Below are 24,839 nucleotides of genomic sequence, written 5' to 3' on the forward strand. Positions count from 1 at the left end.
AGTTTAGCCCCCCGATATGAAAAAATATAATACCCTACTTTCACCGGGGGCGCAAACTCTACCATCTATGAACATTTTATGAAAATCGGTTCAGGGTTTTTGAGTCTATACGGAACAGACAAACGAACAAACAAACAATGTGCAACAATTTCATTTTTATACTCACCACCGACGGATGGGGGTATATTCATTTTGTCATTCCGTTTGCAACACATCGAAATATCCATTCCCGACCCTATAAAGTATGTATATTCTTGATCAGCGTAAAAATCTAAGACGATCTAGACATGTCCGTCCGTCTGCCTGTTGAAATCACGCTACAGTCTTCAAAAATAGAGATATTGAGCTGAAACTTTGCACAGATTCTTTTTTTGTCCATAAGCAGGTTAAGTTCGAAGATGGGCTATATCGGACTATATTTTGATATAGCCCCCATATAGACAAATCCGCCGATTTAGGGTCTTGGGCTAATAAAAGCCACATTTATTATCCGATTTTGCTGAAATATGGGAAAGTGAGTTGTGTTAGGCCCTTCGACATCCTCCGTCAATTTGGCCCAGATCGGTACAGATTTGGAAATAGCTGCCATATAGACCGATCCTCCGATGTAGGGTCTTAGGCCCATAAAGGCCACATTTATTATCCGATTTAGCTGAAATTTGGGGCAGTAAGTTGTCTTAGCTCCTTCGACATCCTCTGTCAATATGGCTCAGATGGGTTCAGATTTGGATATAGCTGCCATATAGACCGATCCTTAAATTTAGGGTCTTAGGCCCATAAAAGCCACATTTATTATCCGATTTTGCTGAAATTTGGGACAGTGAGTTGTGTTAGACCCTTTAACATCCTCCGTCAATTTGGCTCAGATCGGTCCAGATTTGGATATAGCTGCCAAATAGACCGATCCTTCGATTTAGGGTCATAGGCCCATAAAAGCTACATTTATTACCCGATTTTGCTGAAATTTGGGACAGTGAGTTGTGTTAGACCCTTTAACATCCTCCGTCAATTTGGTTCAGATCGGTCCAGATTTGGATATAGCTGCCATATAGACCGATCCTCCGATTTGGGGTCTTAGGCCCATAAAACACCCATTTATTATCCGATGTCGCCGAAATTTGGGACAGTGAGTTAAGGTAAGCCCCTTGACATACTTCTGCGTAATCGCACAGATCGGTCCAGATTTGGATATAGCTGCCATATAGACCGATCTCTCGGTTTTAGGTTTTGGGGCTATAAAAAGCGCATTTATTTTCCGATTTTGCCGAAATTTGGGACAAAGTGTTAAGTTAAGCCCCTCCACATATTTCTGCTATGGGACATAAGGTATGAGTTTTGCACCGAATTTTGACGAAAGATGGTTTACATATATAACCGAAGTGGTGGGTATCCAAAGTTCGGCCGGGCCTTTTTACTTGTTATTTAATAGAAGTGACTACTTAAAAAAAGTTCTCTCGAATTCGTCTTTGAAATCGATATATATACAGTGGACATATTTGGCGCTCGACACGCTCACATAGTCCTGCACATGAATCCACAGTCCTCTTTTTTTTTGCCGAAAGCCAAACTGGAATGGGGATGTACCCTCGTCGTAGCCCCGAAATTGTCCTCTCCATTAGTTTTGCAAGCTCGGGTAGGAGACTGAAGCCCCGATGGCTCCTAAATCGATCAGGCAAATTCGAAAGAACTACGACTCGGGTATATTTTCACGTACGAGTGAGAATCGACTCAATATGATCTGATATAGTATTCCAAATACTACTTCACATCTGTCCAGTTATAGCCAGATACTAGGCAGATACTGTCCACTTTTTCAACCATCATCTTGACACTGGAAGGATGTTTGTGATCATCCTCAATAGGAATAAACATTCTATTAAGAACTCAATACATTGTCCCTTATTCTAAACTCACTCAAGTCGCCCTAGTACCCTATTACCTATATTTGTTAGGTTAGGTATATCGCATGCACACGCGATATACCTTACCTTACAAACCTTCTAAAGTGATTTTTCTTGTGCCTAATTCTTAAGGCGCTTGTTTTCATATTGCCAACGTAGTTGTGTCGGTGCTACACAAGATCCTACGCATTGGATTTTCTGGCTCTTTTGACGCCCGACATTCCGCCGCGTCGTTTCAAACTCTAGGGTCCACCACTTGACCTAACTTGGTTAGCCTTTCGACTTATCCAAGGAGCGCATCATTAACCCCACTCATCCACTCGTCTAAACTGATCATCCATCCTAAAGACAATGATGATACAGTAATCCTAGTTCGTCGATTTTTACCTGTGACAGCATCCCCGATTGGGTAATGGTCACTTATACCCCATTCGCCACACACCCTCTACCTAAACTGGTAAGCAGTAAATGTTCGCATTCGGCATGTTTAATGTATTCAATTCATTGAAATTCTATTACATGCTGAGCAACTGTCCCCGATAGCGATTCTCATGTTCAAGCGATTGCTGGGTAATTTAGACTTAGGTTGAGCGGATTGTTACTTGCTAGAGGTAGCAACGTATTCAAATACCTTAGATAGGACTACAAGTCGGCACTAAACCTATAATAGATGCTAGCCAAGAACATCTTTTCATACTGCCCTTCTGTACAAATGTAGGCCCAGCCTCCGTACAGTCGATGTCGCTGTAGTCTATAATTATCGCAAAGTCATATCCATTGCCAGTAAAACTCGCATCCCTCCGGGCAATCCTACAAAACATCCATCTACAACATATAATTCCCGCACCAGCGCGACCAAGCAACAAGTGTAGCCCATGTCTTGATCTAACTACTGGAGATCATCATATGATCCGGCGGTTAACCCTTAGACTCACAATTCCTGCATCTTATTGGATGCGTACAGCACGAACTAATCCACATCGTCGTCAGACCCTCTCCTTGATGCAGCAATCCCGTACCTTGTGTTCAAAACCAATATAGTAGAGACATTATAACACTGCATTTAACATTGGAGCAGTAGCTGCCAAGCCCTCATACATCGGAAACGCAGCGAAGATCGTCATATAATCCGGCGATACGCCCTTAGACTCACAATTGCTGCATTTAACTGGATTCGGACAACATGGCGACCAATGCTCACCCATTCCACATCGACGGCAAGAACTCACGTGTGATGCTGCAATTCCTCATCCCGTGTCCGAAACCCTTACACCGGTGACATGAGAACACCGCGTCCAGCATTCGAGCAGAAAAACGGAACAATTTGATATAGCCGCCTTCTTCGAAAATTTTGTAAGCCACCCTCGGAGTACACTACAGGGTGACTTTGAGCTTACATGGAGCACTGGCAAAACGAACGAAATTACGGAGCGCCTCAACATTTCATACAACTCCGTCATGAACTCAACAGTAGATATGACGGAGTGTGATTGCTTTTCCAAGATTGTCAAATTAAATGTATTTTTAACTTAGAAATCAAGGTTTAGGACAAGTTGCATACCAACAGTGAATTATATATTTCAATTAATAATTGAATCATAAGTAAATCATCAATCTTTTCTTCCTCCACTTTCCTTAGCCATGCAATGTGACCCCCACTGTTCGGAATATAAATCCTGTACTTCTGCTTGTCCCGTTGAGACTTGTGACAACTTCCTACAATTGGGCGGTGAACAAATGTGCAAGGCCGAAAATTGCATAGAAGGTTGTCAGATCAAAACCTGCGAGGAGGGTTTAATCTATCTCAACGATACCTATAAGGAATGTGTACCGAAGTCGGAATGTAAGCCAGTGTGCATGATTACGGATGGCATCACCTACTATGAGGGCGATATCACCTACCAGGATGAATGCTCCACCTGTCGCTGTTCGAAGAAGAAAGAGATTTGCAATGGGGTGAAATGTGCAGAGGAGTTGATAACACCCAATCCCGTAATCGATGGAACTACACTGAAGCCGTTGAAGACAGAAGAACAAACCAAATGTGTCAAAGGCTGGACAAGATGGTTCGATGATGATCCTTATGCTTCAAATAATGTCATACGTCTGGACGACTCGGAGAAATTGCCTCGCTATGATCGCATGGAATCCATTTATGGTACTTGCAAAAAAGAGTTTATGAAGAAAATCGAATGCCGTGTGGTTAATACCCATGAATCTTCGGAATTTATGGATGAGAATGTGTTCTGCAATTTACAAAATGGCCTCAATTGTGTCGGAAATTGCCATGATTATGAGATACGTGTCTTCTGTGAATGTGATGCTGTGGCAGAAACAACTCCTAAGCCTACTGAGAAACCCGAAATTGGTTTAGCTTGTGATAGTGTCATTTCTGAGTACAAAGAATTCCCGGGAGATTGTCACAAGTTCTTGCACTGCCAGCCAAAAGTTGATGGTAGCTGGCATTATGTGGAGAAGACCTGCGGTGACTCCATGATGTTCAATCCCATAATGTTTGTTTGCGATCATATAGCTACAGTGCAAGAGTTGAAACCGATATGCGGCAAGAAAGATGATAGCGGAGTCTTGGGTCTTTTGTGTCCTCCGAACACTGTGTGGTCGGACTGTGCCAATCAGTGTGAGCGTACATGTCACTACTATGGACAGGTGAGCATTTTTTTTTTTAATATAAAATCCTTAAAAGAGAATTTAGAGTTTTTCAAAAATTGTGAACAGTCAAACCAAAAACGGCTGCGTCAACCGTTCAAAAATGTTCATCTATAGGCTGCTCTCCAAAAAAAAAAAAACAAAAAAAACTAAAAGCAAATTTAAATGAATCCAGTCCACGGAAGTTTTTCTTTCGAGAGATACAGTCTTTGAGGAGTTTTCGCAAAAATCATATTTATGTTGAATTAATTTCTATATATTTGTATACCCTTCACCCTAGGATGGGGGTATACTAATATCGTCATTCTTTTTGAAACTCCTCGAAATATTCGTCTAAGACTCCTTGATCGTCATGACATTTTGAGTCGATATAGCCATGTATGTCCGTTTGTCCGTCCGTCTGTCCGTCCGTCCATCAGTCTGTCGAAAGCACGCTAAATTTTGAAAGAGTAAAGACGCTTGAAATTTTGCACAAAAACTTCTTATTAGTGCAGGTATGTTGGGATTATGAATGGGCCATAACAGTCCATGTTTTGTATAGCTGCGATTCACAACCTGATATAGCTTCTGTGTAAACCAATCTCTCGATTTTATTTCTTGAGCCACAATAGGGCGCAATTCCTATCCTATTTGGCTGCACATGGAGTTTGCACATGGAATTTGCACATTGCATTTGGTCTCCAACAGCCAAAGCAAGTTTGGCTCCATAATTTGGTAAAGCTCAAATAGCTGTAATTCTTATCCATTTTCCTTTGTTTGCATATAAAGAGATATCAGCCAAAGAACTTGACAAATGCGATCCATGGTGGAGGGTATATGAGATTCGGCCCGGCCGAATTAAGCACGGTTTTACTTGTTTTTCTTTTTATTTCGTTACTTTTTTTTATAATTTCAGATCCTTCTCAGACGTGGTCTCTGCAAAGAGGGTGAACATTGCAAAGGCGGTTGTGTGCCTTCCAAACGTACTGAATGTCCTCCCGGTAGATTCTGGCGTGATGAAAACAATTGCGTGGAAGCTGATGCTTGTCCTTGTATGGATAGCTCGGAGAAATATGTTCAACCCCATATGCCCTTCGTGGGCGAATGGGAAGTTTGCCAGTGTCTGGATAATGCCTACACTTGCTTGCCCAATAAACTAGAGGATAATCGTCCCCAACCACCTCCCAGGGTTAATAGTCTAGATCCATTTGATGTCTTCCCTACCACCATTTCGCCACCAAAGAAATGCAATCCCGAGAAGTAAGTCTGTTTTGGGGGAGGAAGATGGAATGTTTCATAGAAAGTGGTGTCTCATATTTCCATTCTACTCACAGCATGATTCCTGTCATCGAAGGTGAAGTACCTCTACCAGATACCATATTTAAGGCCAACAGTTCTTTGGGTCCCAACTATGTGCCGTCAAAGGCTCGGTTATTGGAAACTTCCAAAGAAAATGCTGGAGCTTGGTCACCTATGATCAATGATCAGAATCAATATTTGGAGATAACACTACCAGAACCGGAACCCTTGTTTGGTGTTATCATGGCTGGCAGCCCGGATTTCGATAATTATGTGACTTTGTTCAAGGTGAGTAAACTGAAACCCTGCCCAGTGGGCCAAACGGCAAAAAATTGGAAATAAATCTACAACTTTTTGTCCGTTGATCTTGAGGGTCATAACAGAATACTATACGCAAAATTTAAAACAAATCGGATAAAAATCGCGGCTAGTAGGGGCTCAAGTAGTCAAATCGGTAGATCCGTTTATATGGGATGCAAATCAGATTATGCACAGATTTTAACCGTACTTCGCACAGTTGTTGGAAGTCAAAATAGAACACTATGTGCAAAAAAAATCAGCCAAGTCGGACAAAAATTGCGGCTTCCAGGGGCTCAGGAAGTCAAATCGGGAGATCGGCTTGTATGGGAGCTATATCAGTTTATAGACCGATTTGCACTGTGCATAGCTCCGTTGTTGAGAGTCATAACAGAATACTATGTGCAAAATTTCTGCCACATCCGATGAAAATTGAGGCTTCCAGGGCGTCAAGGGAGATCGGTATCTGTTCAAAATTTCAAGCTGTTAGCTCTACGCGTTCGAACGCTATCGTGATTTCTACAGACGGACGGACAGATATGGTTAGTTCGAATCAGCATTTCGAGATGATCAAGAATCAAGAAGCCCCCATCCTATGGTGTTGGGTATAAACAAGTGGAGTATGGTCTTAATCGGTCTATACCCTGGTCTTAATCGGTCTATACCCTGATTCACAAATAAATCGATCTCCCGATTTAATTTCTTGAGCTTCCAGTTCTCTGAAATTTTGCACAATGAATTTTGCTTTTGGGGTTTGGTGTATTCAGGAGACTATAATGAAATTTTCCGGGTTATATATCCGGTGATATAATCCCAATTTAAGGGAGTTTTTGACCCCGTTTCCAAACAGGGGCCGAAAAATCATTTTCTTCGAAATATTCCAAAATATTGAATTGGTTCAAGTTGGTGCAGCTGAAATATTGCTTTTTATACCCACCACCGAAGGATGAGGTGGGTATAGGCTTTTCGACATCCATGTCGTATATAGTTCAGATCGGTTTATTTTTAGACTAATATTTTGTTATATACAATTGAACAATGACTTGCACTTATTAGTATTTCGACCAAATCGGAACATATTTCGATATAACTGCTATGGGACATAAGGTATGCAATTTTCATCGGATTTTGATGAAAGGTGGTTTACATATATTCCCGAGCCGATTGGAATGAAATTTTGCACGACGTGTTTCATTATTATATCCAATAACTGTGCCAAGTATGGTTCAAATCGGTTCATAACCTGATATAGCTGTCATATAAACAGATCTATTGACTTGACTTCTTGAGCGTCTAGAGGGCGGAATTCCTATCCGATTTGGCTGAAATTTTGCATGACATATTTTATTCTTACTTTCAACAACTGTGTCAAATAAGGTTCAAATCGGTTCATAACCTTATATAGCTGTCATATAAACCGATCTGGGATCTTGACTTCTGGAGCCTCTAGAGGTCACAATTATTATCCGATTTGCCTGAAATGTTGTACGACGGATCCTCTCATGTGTTTATTATGGTCTGAATCGGTCTATAGCCCGATACAGCTCCCATATAAATCGATCTCTCTATTTTACTTCTTGAGCCCACAAAGGGCGCAATTCTTATTCGAATTGGCTGACATTTTACACAGGTCTCCACCAAATAATTTAATTGTAGTCCAAACCGGACCATATCTTGATATCGCTCTAATAGCAGAGCAAATCTTTTCTTATATCCTTTTTTGCCTAAGAAGAGATGCCGGGAAAATAACTCGACAAATGCGATCCATGGTGGAGGGTATATAAGATTCGGCCCGGCCGAACTTAGCACGCTTTTACTTGTTAATTCATCTTTGCCGGAAATATGTGTTTTGGTATTATTGTAAACAGAATTTATTTTTGGTCTTTTAGGGACATTTTTATCTGCAAAATTAAAAAAAAAAAATAATATAATTCTCTATGCGTTGTTTCTTTCTTCTTTCACTTTCCCTCTCTCAGATCTACTACAGCAATGATGGTGAAGCCTACCATGCCCTCAACGATGAAACCGATAAACCACAATTATTCAATGGACCCCATGATTCACGTACACCGGCCAAGACCCTTTTCAAAATACCCATCGAAGCAAAAACATTGAAAATCTATCCTTTGAAATGGCATGGCTCCATAGCTATACGTGTGGAACTGTTGGGTTGTGGTCACATAGAGACTACCACCGTTAAACCCAAGATCACTCCCATTACAGAACATCCCATACATTTGATAGATGATATACAGTGTACCGACAAAATGGGTGTGGACAACAATGAGATGAGTCCCAATCAAGTGAAGGCCAGCACCATATGGCAACTGCCCAAGCCTGCGAAGAAACCTCAGCTATTGGATTTGCTTAAACTATCATCTCCTGTAGGCTGGAAACCAGCTCTCAATACACCCAATGAGTACATAGAATTTGACTTCTTGGAGCCACGTAATGTCTCGGGATTCATAACCAAGGGTGGACCTGATGGCTGGGTCACTGGCTATAAAATTATGTACTCCAAGAACAAATTGATATGGAACAAAGTTTTGGGTAATGATGGCCAACCGCGAATCTTTGCCGGTAATCATGATAAGGATACCGAACATGCGACCTATTTCAAGACGCCCATAATGACACAGTACATAAAATTGGTGCCTGCCAAATATGAGAATAACATTAATATGCGTGTGGAACCGGTGGGATGTTTCAAGAAATATCGTAAGTGTTATTTTTTGGAGGAGAAAATAAAAACGGTCTTCTTTACTTTTTGTGCTTCATTTATTGCAGCTATTGTAAAACAGAATATCGCCGTCCAGGAAGTTATAAAGACCAGCAAATGCTTTGTATGCGAAGGCATTTTGGACTCTTCTCTCACAGATGGCAATTGCAAGTGCAAGGATAACTTATTCTGGGACGGCAATAAATGTGTACAAAGTAATTTGTGCCCTTGTGTGGAGAATTATATCACGTAAGTTGAAGGGAAAAATAATTAAAAAAACAAAAACCATCAAAAAAAATTTCCAGACAATGTCCCTTTAAGCAAAATTTTTAATGCAATTTTGTTTAAAGCTCAATTTTTTTGGACTTTTTACTAACTCTCTAAGAAAACTTCTCCCAAGAAAAGATATCTATGAAATTTACTCTAAAGGAAAAAATCATTAAAAATTTACAAAAAAAAAAAAAACAAGTAAAAAGGATTCCCACCACCTCGGTTATATATAATCCAGTGAAAAATGCATAATTTATGCCCCATAGCAGCTATATTGAAATATGGTCCAATTTGGACCAAATTAAACACGGACATTGCGTGGTCTAATATGTACAAGCCATTGTTAAATTTTGTGGAACAAAAATTTTGTATTTTTTTTCTTAGGAGAAAATTTCATAAAAATGTTTCCTTAAAAATTTTTCCTAGTAATTTATTTAAGAGACTTTTTTCGAAAAATTTAATAGAAGTTTTTCTTTTAAAAGACAAAAATCTAAATTTTTCTAATTTTTAGAATTTTTTTTGAAGAATATATCATCGATTTTTTTTCTTACAGAAAATTTCTTTGAAATTTTTTCTTAAAGAAAGTTTCATTGAAATTTTTTCTTGAATACCATGTACCACCACTGTGGTACATGGTATTATAGATTTGTGAATTTGTTTGCAACGCTAAGAAGGAGAAGACCTAGACCCATTGAAAAGTATACCGATCGACTCAGAATCACTTTCTGATTCGATTTAGCCATGTCCGTCTGTGAGTCCATGTATTTTTGTAATCAAAGTGCAGGTAGAATTTGTTGTCCGACTTTCGCGAAGTTTTGCACATGTCACTTTTTTGGCCCAAGGACAAAAAATCGGTTCAGATTTACGTATAGCTCCCATATATATATTTTATCCGATATGGCTTTTTAAGGCTGTAAAAGCCACAATTTTCGTCGGATATTTGCACATTTTGGCATTGGGTGTTTTACATGGGATCTACATATGTGTGCAAAATTTCATAAAAACCAGTCCAGAGTAAGACATATCTCCCATATATATCTTTCATCCGATATGGAGTTTTAGAGCTGTAGAAGCCACAGTTTTGATCCTATCTTTAAAATATTTTGCGTGAGGTGTTTTATTTGGCGTCCTAATATGTGTGGAAAATTTCATGAAAATCGGTTTAGATTTAGATATAGCTTCCATATATATCTTTCATCCGATTTGAACTATTAAGGCTGTAGAAGCCACAATTTTGTTCCGATCTTCGCCAAATTTGGCGTGGAGTCGTTTTTGTGAAGTCTCAATGTATGTACAAAAATTAATAAAAATCGGATCAGATTTAGATATAGCTGCCATATATATTTTCATCAATTTCAATTTCGGTCTGATCTTAACCAAATTCGACACGAACTTCTGTTATTGACGTCCCAATATATATGCAGTATTTCATCAGATTCGAATCTGATTTAGATATAGCTCCCATATATATCATTTATCCGATATGGTCTATTAAGGCTGTTTTTACATGAGATGTTTTATTTTACGTTTTCAATATCTGTGCAAAATTTAATTAAAATCGGATCAGATTAAGATATAGCTTCCATATATATCTTTCAGCTGATATAGCTTTTAAGACTGTAGAAACTGCAATTTTTGTCCGATCTTTACAATATTTTGCAAGAGATGTTTTATTTAACGTTCCAATACGGTTGCAAAATTTCATTAAAATGGGGTCAGATTAAGATATAGGTTCCATGTATATCTTTCAGCCAATATGGTATTTTAAGACTGGAAATCGGTTCAGATTTAGATATAGCTCTCACATATATCTTTCATCTGATATGGTCCGATCTGAAATGAAATCTCTTATTTGACGTTTTAATACGTGTGCAAAATTTCATTAAAATCGGTTCAGATTAGTTATAGCTCCCATATAAAGGGTAATTTTTTTGAGGTTAGGATTTTCATGCATTAGTATTTGACAGATCACGTGGGATTTCAGACATGGTGTCAAAGAGAAAGATGCTCAGTATGCTTTGACATTTCATCATGAATAGACTTACTAACGAGCAACGCTTGCAATATGTATGCAAAGTTTCATAAAAATCGGTTCAGATTTAGATATAACTCCCATACATATATTCCATCCGATATAGCCTTATAAGGCTATTTTGGTTTGATCTTTATAAAATGTTGAGTGAGGTGTTTTATTGACGTATACTAAATTTAATCAAAGTCCGTCCAGATTTAGATATATGTAGGCCCCATTCATATAAAATGGGGGTAAGTACAATTTAGGCCCTATCGTAAGAAAATCTTACAAGATTCTATTCAATATATCAATAGGTATGCAAAAATAAAATCTGACTATATTTCAACATAGGTTCAATGCATGCAAAGTAGTACACAGACTGGGTGGTGTAGGGTATTATATATTCGACTCCGTCCCACTTTTGCCTTTCCTTACTGGGTTTCTTTAGATATTTAGTAATTTTTTCTTTAGAGAAAATGTCATAGAATTTTTTTTCTTTCGAGAATTTTTTTTCTATGAAATTTTCTCTAAAGAAAAAAATTCTATGACCTTTTCTCCAAAGAAATTCATCAATCATTTCTATGAAATTTTCTCAAAAACAATTAAAACTTTTTTTATTTTGTCTCAAGTTTTAAATTGGTTCCCCTTCCCTTTTAGCTACCCCATTGGCTCCACTTTTGAAAATGAATTGTGTGAAGAATGCACCTGCGTCTTGGGTGGTCATAGTAGCTGTAAACCCAAGAAATGTCCTCCCTGCAAGGAGCCTGATCAACGTCCCATTGTGGGTACAGGCTGTTATTGCAAATGTGAGCCATGTCCCAAACATCAACGTTTGTGTCCTTCAAGTGGTGATTGCATTGCCGAGGTGTTATGGTGCAATGGCATTAAGGATTGTGCTGATGATGAGGATAAAACCTGCTCCAATGTTATACTGGTTAACAATAAGCCCAATATTACCTCTACTGAATGTAAGAAACCTAATAATAAGCTAGGTTTTCAAAAGGACCTCTCCAAAATTAATTTTCCATTTTGCAGCTGAAATTATTTCTTGTCCTGTTCCTGAATGTCCTCCAAAAATGAAAATGAAGATCACCGAAAAGAAACAGAGGAAAATGTCCAGCATGTTCTCATCCACGTAGGTTTCTTCCTTTCAACCATCATTTAAAAAAACTTTTATTTCTAACCCTTCTTTTCTCACTCTATTTTAGCTTCACTAAAAAGGTCACCGTTAATCGCGGTGAAGATGGCCGCTTAACTAGAACCAAAGTTATCACCTCCTCCGAGGAGTTCCTTGGTAAACCCACCGAAGAATTGGATATGGTACATGAAGATGATTGTGCTGAATTTACCTGTGTGCCCTTGAAGGAGGTGGTGGTTTCGAGAAATGAAACCAGAAGCTGTCCTCCACCTGCATGCCCTGACAAATATATGGTCGAGTTGGATATGTCCTCGGTGAAACCAGGAGATTGTCCACCCTACGCCTGTATTTTAAAACCCAATAAGGATGATTTCTGTGAGATAAGCGGCAAAGTGTTTAGGACATTTGATGGCACCGAATTCAACTATGAGACCTGCAGTCATATATTAGCAAGAGATTTATTGAATTCATCGTGGGTCATATCGGGTGAGTTTAGATTGGAAACTTTGGTGAAAAATGAGTTTAAATAGCAAATTTTTGTGAAAATTTTATGTCTATATTTTATTTTGTCAAGTTCGTCACCAGCAAAGGATGAGGGTATATTCATTTTGCCTTTCCATTTGTAATGTATCGAAATATCCATTTCCGACTCGACAAACTATTTATATCCCTGATAGTTGTTCAATTTCTTAGACCATCTATCGATTTCCGTCCGTCCGTCTGTCTGTGGTTACGACGCTGCACGCGTGATAGCACAGTTACTTTTGTTTGCCATAGACAGATTTAGTCCGAAGATGGCCTATATCGGACAATATCTTGACATAGCCCCCATACAAACCCATCTCCCGATTGAAGGTCTAAGGTGCGTAGAAGTCACATTGAGTACCCGATTTCGCTGAAATTTGCCACAGTAAGTTCTCTGACATCTGTATTGAATGTGGTCCAGATCGGACAATATATTAACATAGCCCCCATATAGACCGATCTGCCGATTTAAAGAGTAAAGCCCATAGAAACCGCATTTATTACCCGATTTCGCTGAAATTTCAAACAGCGATTTATTTTGGGACCTCGATATCCGTGCGTTATATAACATAGATGAGACAATATCTTCACATAGCCCCCATATAAACTGATCTCCTGATTTGATGTTTATGTTTGTAATTACTCCACAGCCTTCAAAAATTGAGATATTCAGCTGAAATTTGGCACAGATACATCTTTTTGATGCACGCTGGTAAAGTTCTTGAACAGGCCAAATCGGACCATATTTGGATATAGCTGCTATATAGACCGATCTGCCGATACAGGCCCTAAAGCCCATAAATGCTTTAGTTTTTATCCGATTTCGCTGAAATTTTTAACAGAGAGTAGTTTTATGCCTAACGACATCTGACATATTTAGATATAACTGCCACATAGACCGATCTCCCGATTTAAGGTCCTTGGCCCATTGTCCGTTTTCGGCGAAATTTGGGATAGTGAGTTGTGTTAGGCCCTTCGATATCTTTCTTCAATTTGTCCCAGATTGGACAGATTTGAATATAGCTGCCATTTAGACCGATTTCACGATTTAAGGTTTTGGGTCCATAAATATAAATTTATTGTTCGATTTCGCCGAAATTTGGGACAGTAAGTTGTGCAACGCCCTCGACATCTCTTTCAATTTGGCCCAAATTCAAAGTATTTGCCCATAAAAGGCGCATTTATAGTCCGATTTCGCTGAAATTTGACATAGTGACTTATGTTGGACTTTTCAACATCCATGTCGTATGTGGTTCAGATCCGCCTATATTTGGATACAGCTACAAAATTAAACAATGACTTGAACTTATTCGATCACTCATTTGTCCGTGCCGAATTTGGTCCAAATCGGACCATATTTCAATATAGATGTTACAGGGGCATAAATTATGCATTTTCACCGGATCATGACGAAAGGTGGTTTAATATATATACCCGAGGTGGTAGGTATCCAAAGATCAGCCCGGCCGAACTTAATGCCTTTTTATTGGATTTTTTTTTTTTAATTTTTTAGAGACAAAATTTTTTGTAATTTTCCTGAATTTCTTTTCTGTAGAAAATTTGGTCAAATTCTTGATTTTATACGAGCTGGCCCGGAGTGCTTCGCTTCACCCTAAAGAGTTTTTCGGCCCCAATTTTAGTTGAAAATTTTAAACAGTTTATATTCGTGTGGGATCTTACCTTTGGCCATTCTTTTCAAAAAACACTCTTTTAATACCCACCACCATAGGATGGGCGTATACTAACATCGCCATTCCGTTTGTACCAAATCGAAATATTGGTCTCAGGCCCTATAAAGTATATGTATTCTTGGTCACCATGCTATTTTAAGTCGATCTAGCCATGTCCGTTTGCCTGTGGAAAGCACGCTAACTTTCAAACGAATAAAGTATTTTGCACAAATACTTCATATTAGTGTAGGTCGGTTGGGATTGTAAATGAGCCATATCGGTCCATGTTTTGATATAGCTGCCATATAAACCGATCTTTTATCTTGACTTCTGGAGCTTCTAGTCCTTCAACATGCGCGCCAAATTTGTTCGAATCGATCTATTACCTGATATAGCTCCCATATAAACCCATCTCCTGATTTTACTTCTTGAGTCCATATAAAGGGTGATTTTTTTGAGGTTAGGATTTTCATGCATTAGTATTTGACAGATCACGTGGGATTTCAGACATGGTGTCAAAGTGAAAGATGCTCAGTATGCTTTGACATTTCATCATGAATAGACTTACCAACGATTAACGCTTGCAAATCATTGAATTTTATTACCAAAATCAGTGTTCGGTTCGAAATGTGTTCAAATTTTGACAAATTTTGTTCAGCGATGAGGCTCATTTCTGGTTGAATGGCTACGTAAATAAGCAAAATTGCCGCATTTGGAGTGAAGAGCAACCAGAAGCCGTTCAAGAACTGCCCATGCATCCCGAAAAATGCACTGTTTGGTGTGGTTTGTACGCTGGTGGAATCATTGGACCGTATTTTTTCAAAGATGCTTTTGGACGCAACGTTACGGTGAATGAACACATTTCGAACCGAACACTGATTTTGGTAATAAAATTCAATGATTTGCAAGCGTTGCTCGTTAGTAAGTCTATTCATGATGAAATGTCAAAGCATACTGAGCATCTTTCTCTTTGACACCATGTCTGAAATCCCACGTGATCTGTCAAATACTAATGCATGAAAATCCTAACCTCAAAAAAATCACCCTTTAGGACGGCATTCTTATCATTATAGTCTGTTGCCTATAGTGAGATGCCGGGCAATGAACCTGTTTACCTATAATGAGTGTTCACGATCGTCACTCTTTGACGGCTGGTAAAACACTCAACTCCCGTCCTCAAAGCTATATTTATATGGCATCAATATCATGTTATGAACCGATTTTGACCATACTTATTACAGTTGTTGAAAGTTATAACAAAAAACCCGGCACTAAATTTCATCCAAATCGGATAAGAATTGCGCCCACTAGAGGCTCAATAAAGTTAAGATCCAAGATCGGTTTATATGAAAGCTATATCAAGTTATGAGCCGATTAACACCTTGTTACAATTGTTAACCTATGTTACATCTCACCGCTCGATACCGCTGATTGTCCGCAACTGCCTTTGCAACTACTCCGAGCAATCCACTATCCGCATTCGGACCATAATTAAACTGAATTTTGAAGACCATAGTAGAAGTTATTCTGTAAAATTTCAGCCAATTCATTATACCCTCCTATGGTGGAGGGTATAATTAGAAAATTCCCTTCAGTATACTGTCAGTCAATTATGCTGTCTCCACGGTTCTTGTCAGCAACAGTATATGTCATCTGTATGAATACTCATCCCACATTCGTATTTAACTCTCAATTATCTTTCATTAGAACTCCATATTGTTCGGTGTACATGTCATATTTAGGGCATAATTTTGGGGTGGGCGACATCCTGGGTATTGAACTTGACATTTCGTTTAAATCTCAAATACATTTCGTCCCGATCGGTTCACATGTCCATTTGGCTGTGTATCGGGGCGGCCCTCTGGAACTTGGCCCATTTTGTGTATATTAGTTTCGTATACTTCTGTCAAATTACTTTCGTTTTAGTCCCACATTGTCCTGATTGGCCTACATTTCTATTTGGGGGTGGTTTTTGGGGTTGGGCGGCCATCGTGGGATGTGACCCGAAATTTTTATATAGTCTTTTTTTAATTTTTAAAATTAAATTTTAATATTTTTATTTTTTAATTTATTTTTTTATATTTTTTTGTAAATTTTTTTTAAATTTTATTTGTAGAAAAAAGTTAAAAGATAATTTGTTTGGAAAAACATATATCTTTAGAATCTTTGTCCTGTATTCTAATTTATGTATCCCCATTCCTTTATCTTTTAACACAAAATCTTAATAACACTCTCTTAAACCTCTTAATTCCTTATCTGCCCCATTCTTCTTGCCTTAATTGAATTCAATTTTGCTCATCCTTTCGCTTGTAGTTCATCTTGAATGCACCGATGCCACACGCAAAGTCTGCCGCAAAACAATTACTATCAAGGATGCCGAACGTGGTGCCACACTCACCATTTTACCCAAGAAACGTTTGAATTTCAATGGATTCGAGTACACCGTTCCGCAATTGATAAATTCGCCTATTTGCAAGGCTTCATTTGTTGTCTCACAGGTGGGTGATACGGTGATGGTAGTGTCACCAGAGAATGGTTTTTGGGTACGTTACGACGACATTGGCTATATTAGGATAGGCGTTTCATCGAAATTCATTAAAACTGTTGATGGTTTGTGCGGTTACTACGATGGCAACGCCAGCAATGACAAACGTACGCCCGACGGTGTTCAAATGTCAAATACGGCGAAATTCGGTGACAGTTGGTTTGACAATAAAACACCCAAGGATCAATGCTATCCTCAGACATGCCCATTGAAATTGCGCACTCAAGCTTTGACGTTGTGTAACTCAATCAAGTAAGTCTTCACTGAAAGGGGTTCAAGTGATAGATGGTTTCGAGGCTAAGTGCTATTGATCTTTAATTTAAATTTTAGATTTGATGAATTTATCAATTGCAAGAAATCGGTCAGTTATAAGCCCTTCGCCACCAAATGTGTGGAGACCACATGCGAATGCCTTAAGGTGCACAATGGCGATGTTAAGAAGTGCAGATGTAACCTAATGGAAGATTATGTTAAACAGTGTTTGACCGTAAATCCCCATGTGAAATTGGATACATGGAGGGCTAAGCATCAATGTGGTAGGTAAAACATAACTTTACGAAGGGGAAAAAAAATAAATTTGTTTTACAATCAGAAATTGCCTGTCCTGCTCCATTCGTTCATTCGGACTGCTATAAACGTCGCTGTGAACCCTCTTGTGATACTTTGAACACCGATGATTGTCCCGTGTTGGGTGATGCCTGCTTTGCCGGTTGTTATTGTCCTGAGGGTACTGTACGCAAGGGTGAAACCTGTGTACCCATTTCAGACTGTAAGGATTGCGTTTGTGATACCATTGGCGCCAAGAAATACTTTACCTACGATCGCAATTCCTTTACCTTTAATGGCAATTGTACTTATTTGTTGTCGCGAGACATTGTGCTGCCAGGAGTTCACACATTCCAGGTAAGTGAAGAGATGAATAAAATGTTTAAAGCAAATGAAAGCAAATCATTTGTATATTCACCACTTTTGAAGGAGTAAAGGCGGCTAGCCTTGCTCCTTCAAAAGTTTGCGTGCTTTTTAAATTTTGCACATATACTTCTTATAAGTTAAGGTCGGTTGGGATTATAAATGAGCCATATCGGTCCATGTGTGGTTAGTATGGTTGAAATCGGCCGATAACCTGATATAGGTTATTTGTCTTAAAAAAGATATCGAGATACATTTTTTTATTTTATTTTATTGTATTTTATTATATTTTTTTATTTTATTTTGTAATTTTTTTTCCTCTTCTTCCCCCTTTTTTGCTTTGCAGGTCTACGTCACCATGGAGGATTGCCGCAAAATGGGTAAACTCTCCGCTCCCGAACACTCCAGCTGTGCCAAATCTCTTCACATTCTTAATGGTGATCATGTTATACACATCCAAAGAGATCCCAAGAAAGCCAAAGCTTTGCAAGTTTTGGTCGATGGTTTTCTGGTTAAGAAATTACCCTACAAGGACACCTGGATTAATCTAAAAGATGTGCCCGGCAAAGAGCTGGTGCTTAGCTTGACCGAAGCTCATGTGGAGCTTAAAGCATCTCTAGAAGATCTTATCTTTTCGCTTGGAGTGCCCAGTATTAAGTACGGCAGTAAAATGGAAGGACTTTGTGGCGATTGTGATGGCAATCCTGACAATGATTTGTTGCCTAATCCTGCTAAGAAGAAGGGTCGCAAACCCAGCAAAGATTTGGTAGATGTCATCAATTCCTGGAAGGCTGAAGAACCCAAGTTGGGACTTGAACTCGACGAGTGCTTGAGTGAGGTACAAGTAACTGAAGAGTGCTTGCCCTTGCCACCTGAGAAAGACCCCTGCATGCTTATGTTTGATGAGTCCATTTTTGGCAAATGTAATATGATAGTGGATCCCTTGCCTTATATTTCCACCTGCCAGCAGGACTTGTGCAAACCGGGCAATGACCAGAAGGGCTCATGTGAATCCTTGTCGGCCTATGCCAAGGAATGTGCCAAACAGGGCATTTGCCTGGACTGGCGTAGTCCTGGTTTGTGTCCCTATGATTGTCCCGCCGATATGCATTACGAATCTTGTGGTTGCTCCAAATCCTGTGATTCCTTGCAGCAACTCAATGAATTCCAAGCGGTCAACATCAATACCAACACCATGGTGAATACAGTGACCAGCGAGGAGCTGTGTGCCCCTAGCGAACGTTATGAAGGCTGTTTCTGTCCTCCCAACAAGGTATTGGAAAACGGCAAATGCATTAGCGAGGAGATGTGCGTTAAATGTGAAGATCCTGATCACACGCCTGGCGAGAGATGGAAAAAGGATAAGTGCACCGAATGCTTGTGTGACAAGCAAGGCAAGACTCAATGCATGGAACGCAAGTGTCTGGTGGAGGAGAACATCTGTGCCGAAGGTTTTGTACAACAAAAGAAATATGATCCAGAAGATCAGTGTTGTCCTCGCTACACTTGTGTACAGGAACCGCCACAAGCGTTACGCAAGGATTGCTTGGAACCTTTAATGCCGATTTGCGGACCGGGACAGTTTAAAAAGATTAAGACTGGCTCGGATGGTTGTCCACAATACATATGCGGTGAGTAAGAATGTGAATTGAGGGGTAAAAAGGCAAAAGATGAAAAATTGAGAAAAAGGGTAACGGGAAGTGAGCAGAAATGAGGAAAAATGAAGAAAAAGAGGGTAAAAGAGGAAAATTAAGAAAAAGGGTGGATAAGGGTGGTGGGTGGTGGGCCATTTCATGCTTAAAGTGGAAAAGGGGTAAACGAAAAAGTTTGGGAAGGAATAAAAGTGTGTAAAAGTGAGAAAAAAGGGGAACGGAAAAAGAGTAGAGAGGGAAGAAAAGGGGAAGAAATGGGAAAAAACTGTCAGTGCTAAAAAAAATTAAATGGAATTATTTTCAAAACAAATTTTAATGACTATTTTTTAAACAAATATTTAAGCTCTCACGACAATATTTAAATATAAGTTGGTATAAAGATAAAATGTTTACAAATCTTGTTCTAAGGATAAAATTTCTTCCAAAGACTAAATTTTAAAATTTTTATACCCTCCACCATAAGATGGGGGGTATACTAATTTCGTCATTCTGATTGTAACTACTCGAAATATTCGTCTGAGACCCATGCCGTCCGTCTGTGCGTCCATGTCCGTCCGTCTGTGCGTCCGTCTGTCCGTCCGTCCGTCTGTCTGTCGAAAGCACGCTAACTTCCGAAGGAGTAAAGCTAGCCGCTTGAAATTTTGCGCAAATACTTCTTATTAGTGTAGGTCGATTGATATTGTAAATGGGCCATATCGGTCTATGTTTTGATATAGCTGCCATATAAACCGATCTTGGGTCTTGACTTCTTGAGCCTCTAGAGTGCGCAATTCTTATCTGATTGGAATGAAATTTTGCGCGACGTGTTTTGTTATGATATCCAACAACTGTGCCAAGTATGGTTCAAATCGGTTCATAACCTGATATAGCTGCCATATAAACCGATCTTGGGTCTTGAATTTTTGATCCTCTAGAGTGCGAAATTCTTATCGAATTTGAATGAATTTTGGTGCGACGTGTTTTGTTATGATATCCAACAACTGCCATATTAACCGATCTGGGTCTTGACTTCTTGAGCCTCTAGAGTGCGCAATTCTTATCCGATTGCAATGAAATTTTGCACGACGTGTTTTGTTACGATATCCAACAACTGTGCCAAGTATGGTTCAAATCGGTCCATAACCTTATATAGCTGTCATATAAACCGATCTTGGGTCTTGACTTCTTGAGCCTCTAGAGGGCGCAGTTCTTATCCAATTTGAATGAATTTTGGCACGACGTGTTTTGTTATGATATCCAACAACTGTGCCAAATATGGTTCAAATCGGTTCATAACCTGATATAGCTGCCATATAAACCGATCTTGGGTCTTGACTTCTTGAGCCTCTAGAGGGCGCAATTCTTATCCAATTGGAATGAATTTTGGCACGTAGTATTTTGTTATGATATCCAACAACTGTGCCAAATATGGTTCAAATCGGTTCATAACCTGATATAGCTGTCATATAAACCGATCTTGGGTCTTGACTTCTTGAGCCTCTAGAGGGCGCAATTCTTATCCAATTTGAATGAATTTTGGCACGTAGTATTTTGTTATGATATCCAACAACTGTGCCAAATATGGTTCACATCGGCTCATAACCTGATATAGCTGTCATATAAACAGATCTGGGGACTTGACTTCTTGGGCGCAATTCCTATTCGATTTGGCTGAAATTTCGCAAGACGTTTTTTATTGTTACTTTCAACAACTATGTCAAATAAAGTACAAGTCGGTTTATAACCTGATTTAGCTGCCATATAAACCGATCTGGGATCTTGACTTCTTGAGCCTCTAGAGGTCGCAATTATTATCCGATTTACTTGAAATTTTGTACGACGGATTCTCTCATGACCATCAACATACGTGTTTATTATGGTCTGAATCGGTCTATAGCCCGATACAGCTCCCATATAAATCGATCTCTCTATTTTACTTCTTGAGCCCACAAAGGGCGCAATTCTTATTCGAATTGGCTGACATTTTATACAGGTCTCCAACGTAAATATAATTTAATTGTGGTCCAAACCGGACCATATCCTAATATCGCTCTAATAGCAGAGCAAATCTTTTCTTATATCCTTTTTTTTTTTTGCATAAGAAGAGATGCAGGAAAAAGAACTCGACAAATGCGATCCATGGTGGAGGGTATATAAGATTCGGCCCGGCCGAACTTAGCACGCTTTTACTTGTTAAGTTCTTGAACGGGCCAAATCGGACCGATCTACCAATAAAGGGTCTGAAGCCCATTAAAGCTTTATTTATTACACGATTTCGCTGAAATTTGAAGCAGCGAGTTGTTTTAAGCCTCATGACATCCGAACTGAATATGGTTCAGATCGGACCATATTTGGATATTGTTGCCATATAGACCGATCTCTCGACATCCGTGTCTTATAAACAATAGTTCACATCGGTCTCTATTTGCATATAGCTACCATAAAGACCAATATCTTGTTCTACAAAGTTGAAAAATGACTTGTAATTATTAGACCACTCAATGCCGTGCAGAATTCGATCCAAATCAGACCATATTTCGATATGGTATTGCTATGGGGGCATAAATTAAGCATTTTCACCGGATTATGACGAAAGGTAGTTTACATATATACCCGAGGTGATGGGTATCTAAAATTCGGCCCGGCTGAACTTAATGCCTTTTTACTTGTTTTTTGTAATATATTCAATTGCGTTTTCCTTTTCTAGAATGCAAACCGAAAGAGGAGTGTGAGCCTTTAACACCACCTGTCGCTTTGAAACCCGGCGAAAAACTTGTCAAAGAAGAAGCCGGCTGCTGTCCTACTCAAAAAATTGTCTGCGATGAGAAAGAGTGCCCGGCCAAACCTGAGTTCTGTATCGAAGAATTCTATGAGGTCTACACCAAACAAGAGCCCAACGATTGCTGTCCAATCTATTACTGTGATCCGCCCAAGCAAGTTTGCATTGTACCCGGAGGACCCAATGGAAAATACACCAAAGCTATTACCGATACCTGGACAGATCCCAATGATTCTTGCAAAATTCTCCAATGTACCTTTGGACCACATGATTCAGCTCAAGTGGTGACCAATACTGTGACCTGTGATACCAAGTGCGGCCCAGGCTTTGAGTATAAACGCAAGGATCTGTCCAAATGCTGTGGCGAGTGTGTGCAGACTCAATGTGTCTTGGATGGCAAACTGTATGAAGCCAATGAACAATGGCCATCGGCGGTGGATAATTGTACCACCTTTGCTTGTGTAAAGAAGGGTGAGAGCCTCATTGTCAGCTCAATGAAAGAAACATGTCCCGATGTCAGTGATTGTCCCGAGCATTTGTTAATGCCACAAGAGGATAGCTGCTGCAAGTTGTGCAAAGAGGAGCCGCATAAGGAGGACTTAAGTAAGGCTCATTATTGAGGAAAAAGTGAAAAGAAACGCTAACCTCTTTTTCTTTCTTTTAGCCAACTGCTTGCCAGTCTCTTTGGCTGAAACTGAAACTCGAAATTTGGTAAAAGTTTTGAAACCGGGTCACGGTTTTTGCATTAACGAGTCACCTATACAAGGCTTTACAGAGTGCATGGGCTCTTGTAATTCTGGTTCAAAATACAACAAGGGTAGGATGTGTTGAGAAATTAAAGGTTTTCATTTTGTTTTTACTGTTTTATTTTCCCTTTTTAGAAACCTTTGGCCAGGACAAGATCTGCCAGTGTTGCACCATAAAATCCTATAAGAAAATATCTGTACAATTAACCTGTGAAGATGGCGTCAAGATCTCCAAGGAATTGGAAATACCAGCAGCTTGTGGTTGCCAGCCTTGTTCGGATTCTGCAGAATATCAAACTTCAGGCAATGGATTTGATTTACGTGTACAACCATTACCTCTGGCAAAGATGATCGAAATGAAGAGGCGTTAAGAGAAATTGCATGAACATCAATTTCAAAAAAAAGAAAAAAAAAAAACACAAAAAACCTTATCGAAAATTCTTAAATTTAGTTTGACTCGGGCTTTAGTTTAAGGAGTAATTGTAAGTTAAATAAGTACAAGAATTTAAAAAACTCTTTATAAGAATTGGAAAAATAAAACTAATCACTTTATATTTCTTCCCACCCAAATACGAGTATTGTCTATAGCGAAGATTGAAAATATTATATTAAATAATTAAAAAGCGTTCAGATAACATTATATCGCTTTCCCATAATTTTAGTTTTGAGGCACGTTTAGATTTAAGAAATATATCTAAGTGTTATAAATAAGCTTACAATGTTGCCTTGAAGCAAAAAAAATAATAATAAAACGGAATTGTATTCAAAACCAAGCATGTTGTTTGATTTGTATGATATTAAACCCAGAATAAAGATTTACCACCTATCCCACCATACACAGTGTTGTGAATTTGAAAAAATCTTGGAAGGTTAGGTTAGGTTGAAGTTGCTCTAACACGTTTACGTCCATTGTGATACCACAGGAACAGATGAAGAAAGATGCCTTCTAGTTGCTACCGTTGAACCATCCAGATCGCTTTTAAAAGCCCAATAAATTGCGAATGTTCACATCCGCTAAATCAGACAGGTTGTCAAAGAAATGAGAACCTAAAGTGGAACTCCTTCTAGCTGCTAGTGCGGTACACACACAGAAGTTGTTCTATAGTATCTTCTTCTTCGATGTCCTCACAGCTTCTGCAAAAGTCGTTGCTGGCAACCCTCAACGATTATACAGTGACCTGTCATGACGGACACAATGACTGAGACGTCAGTTCTAGCCAATGACAGCAAAGCAGTAGACCTCTTCATGTCTAAATTAGGCCACATAGTTTTGGAATGCTCACAGCCCCCTCTTTGTGACCATCTATGATTCGTTGTCTTTCGGACCTGGTTCTGAAAACTTAGCTTACATGTCGCTAAAGGCATACACACAGATTCCAATATCCATGGAATGTCTAGGGTAATTCTTAGTCCCGCAAGCTCATCCGCTTTACAATTCCCTGGGATATCTCTGTGGCCCGGCACCCAGAACAGGTGAATTTAGAACTGTTCAGCCATCTGGTTGAGAGATCTGTGATAGCCGAGGGCGGTTTAAGTGTTCAGAAATACGTTCTTCAGGGATTTAATGGCTGCCTGGCATTACATCTAAGCCATTCCACGACTTCCTTAATTGCAAAGATCGCTGCTTGATACACACTGCAATGGTCGGGTAACCTTTTCAATATGACCAGTACTAGATCTTTACACCCCAAAGCCCACCTGGTCGTTTAGTTTGGAATCATCCAGAAGTCTATATAAATTCTATTCCATA

The 24,839-nt window shown here is 39.2% G+C and overlaps 1 protein-coding gene across 4 annotated transcripts in view; it reads left to right on the plus strand.

Moving 5' to 3' along the window:
- Positions 1-23,862, plus strand: part of LOC106094760 (hemocytin) — an 82,172-nt gene extending 58,310 nt beyond the window's left edge. For all 4 annotated transcript variants that reach the window (XM_059365539.1, XM_059365595.1, XM_059365560.1 and 1 more), the window contains 15 exons: positions 3,541-4,568; positions 5,464-5,807; positions 5,882-6,134; positions 8,120-8,861; positions 8,931-9,111; positions 11,804-12,114; positions 12,182-12,281; positions 12,355-12,770; positions 16,793-17,276; positions 17,355-17,560; positions 17,617-17,927; positions 18,280-19,564; positions 22,272-22,946; positions 23,008-23,160; positions 23,225-23,862. In XM_059365539.1, the coding sequence (XP_059221522.1) occupies positions 3,541-4,568; positions 5,464-5,807; positions 5,882-6,134; positions 8,120-8,861; positions 8,931-9,111; positions 11,804-12,114; positions 12,182-12,281; positions 12,355-12,770; positions 16,793-17,276; positions 17,355-17,560; positions 17,617-17,927; positions 18,280-19,564; positions 22,272-22,946; positions 23,008-23,160; positions 23,225-23,460 (6,725 nt within the window). In that variant the 3' untranslated portion in view covers positions 23,461-23,862. The remainder of the gene's footprint in view (positions 1-3,540; positions 4,569-5,463; positions 5,808-5,881; positions 6,135-8,119; positions 8,862-8,930; positions 9,112-11,803; positions 12,115-12,181; positions 12,282-12,354; positions 12,771-16,792; positions 17,277-17,354; positions 17,561-17,616; positions 17,928-18,279; positions 19,565-22,271; positions 22,947-23,007; positions 23,161-23,224) is intronic.
- Positions 23,863-24,839: the final 977 nt, after the last annotated feature.

Source organism: Stomoxys calcitrans, chromosome 1 (assembly GCF_963082655.1).
Source record: "Stomoxys calcitrans chromosome 1, idStoCalc2.1, whole genome shotgun sequence".
NCBI classification, from domain to species: Eukaryota; Metazoa; Arthropoda; class Insecta; order Diptera; family Muscidae; genus Stomoxys; species Stomoxys calcitrans.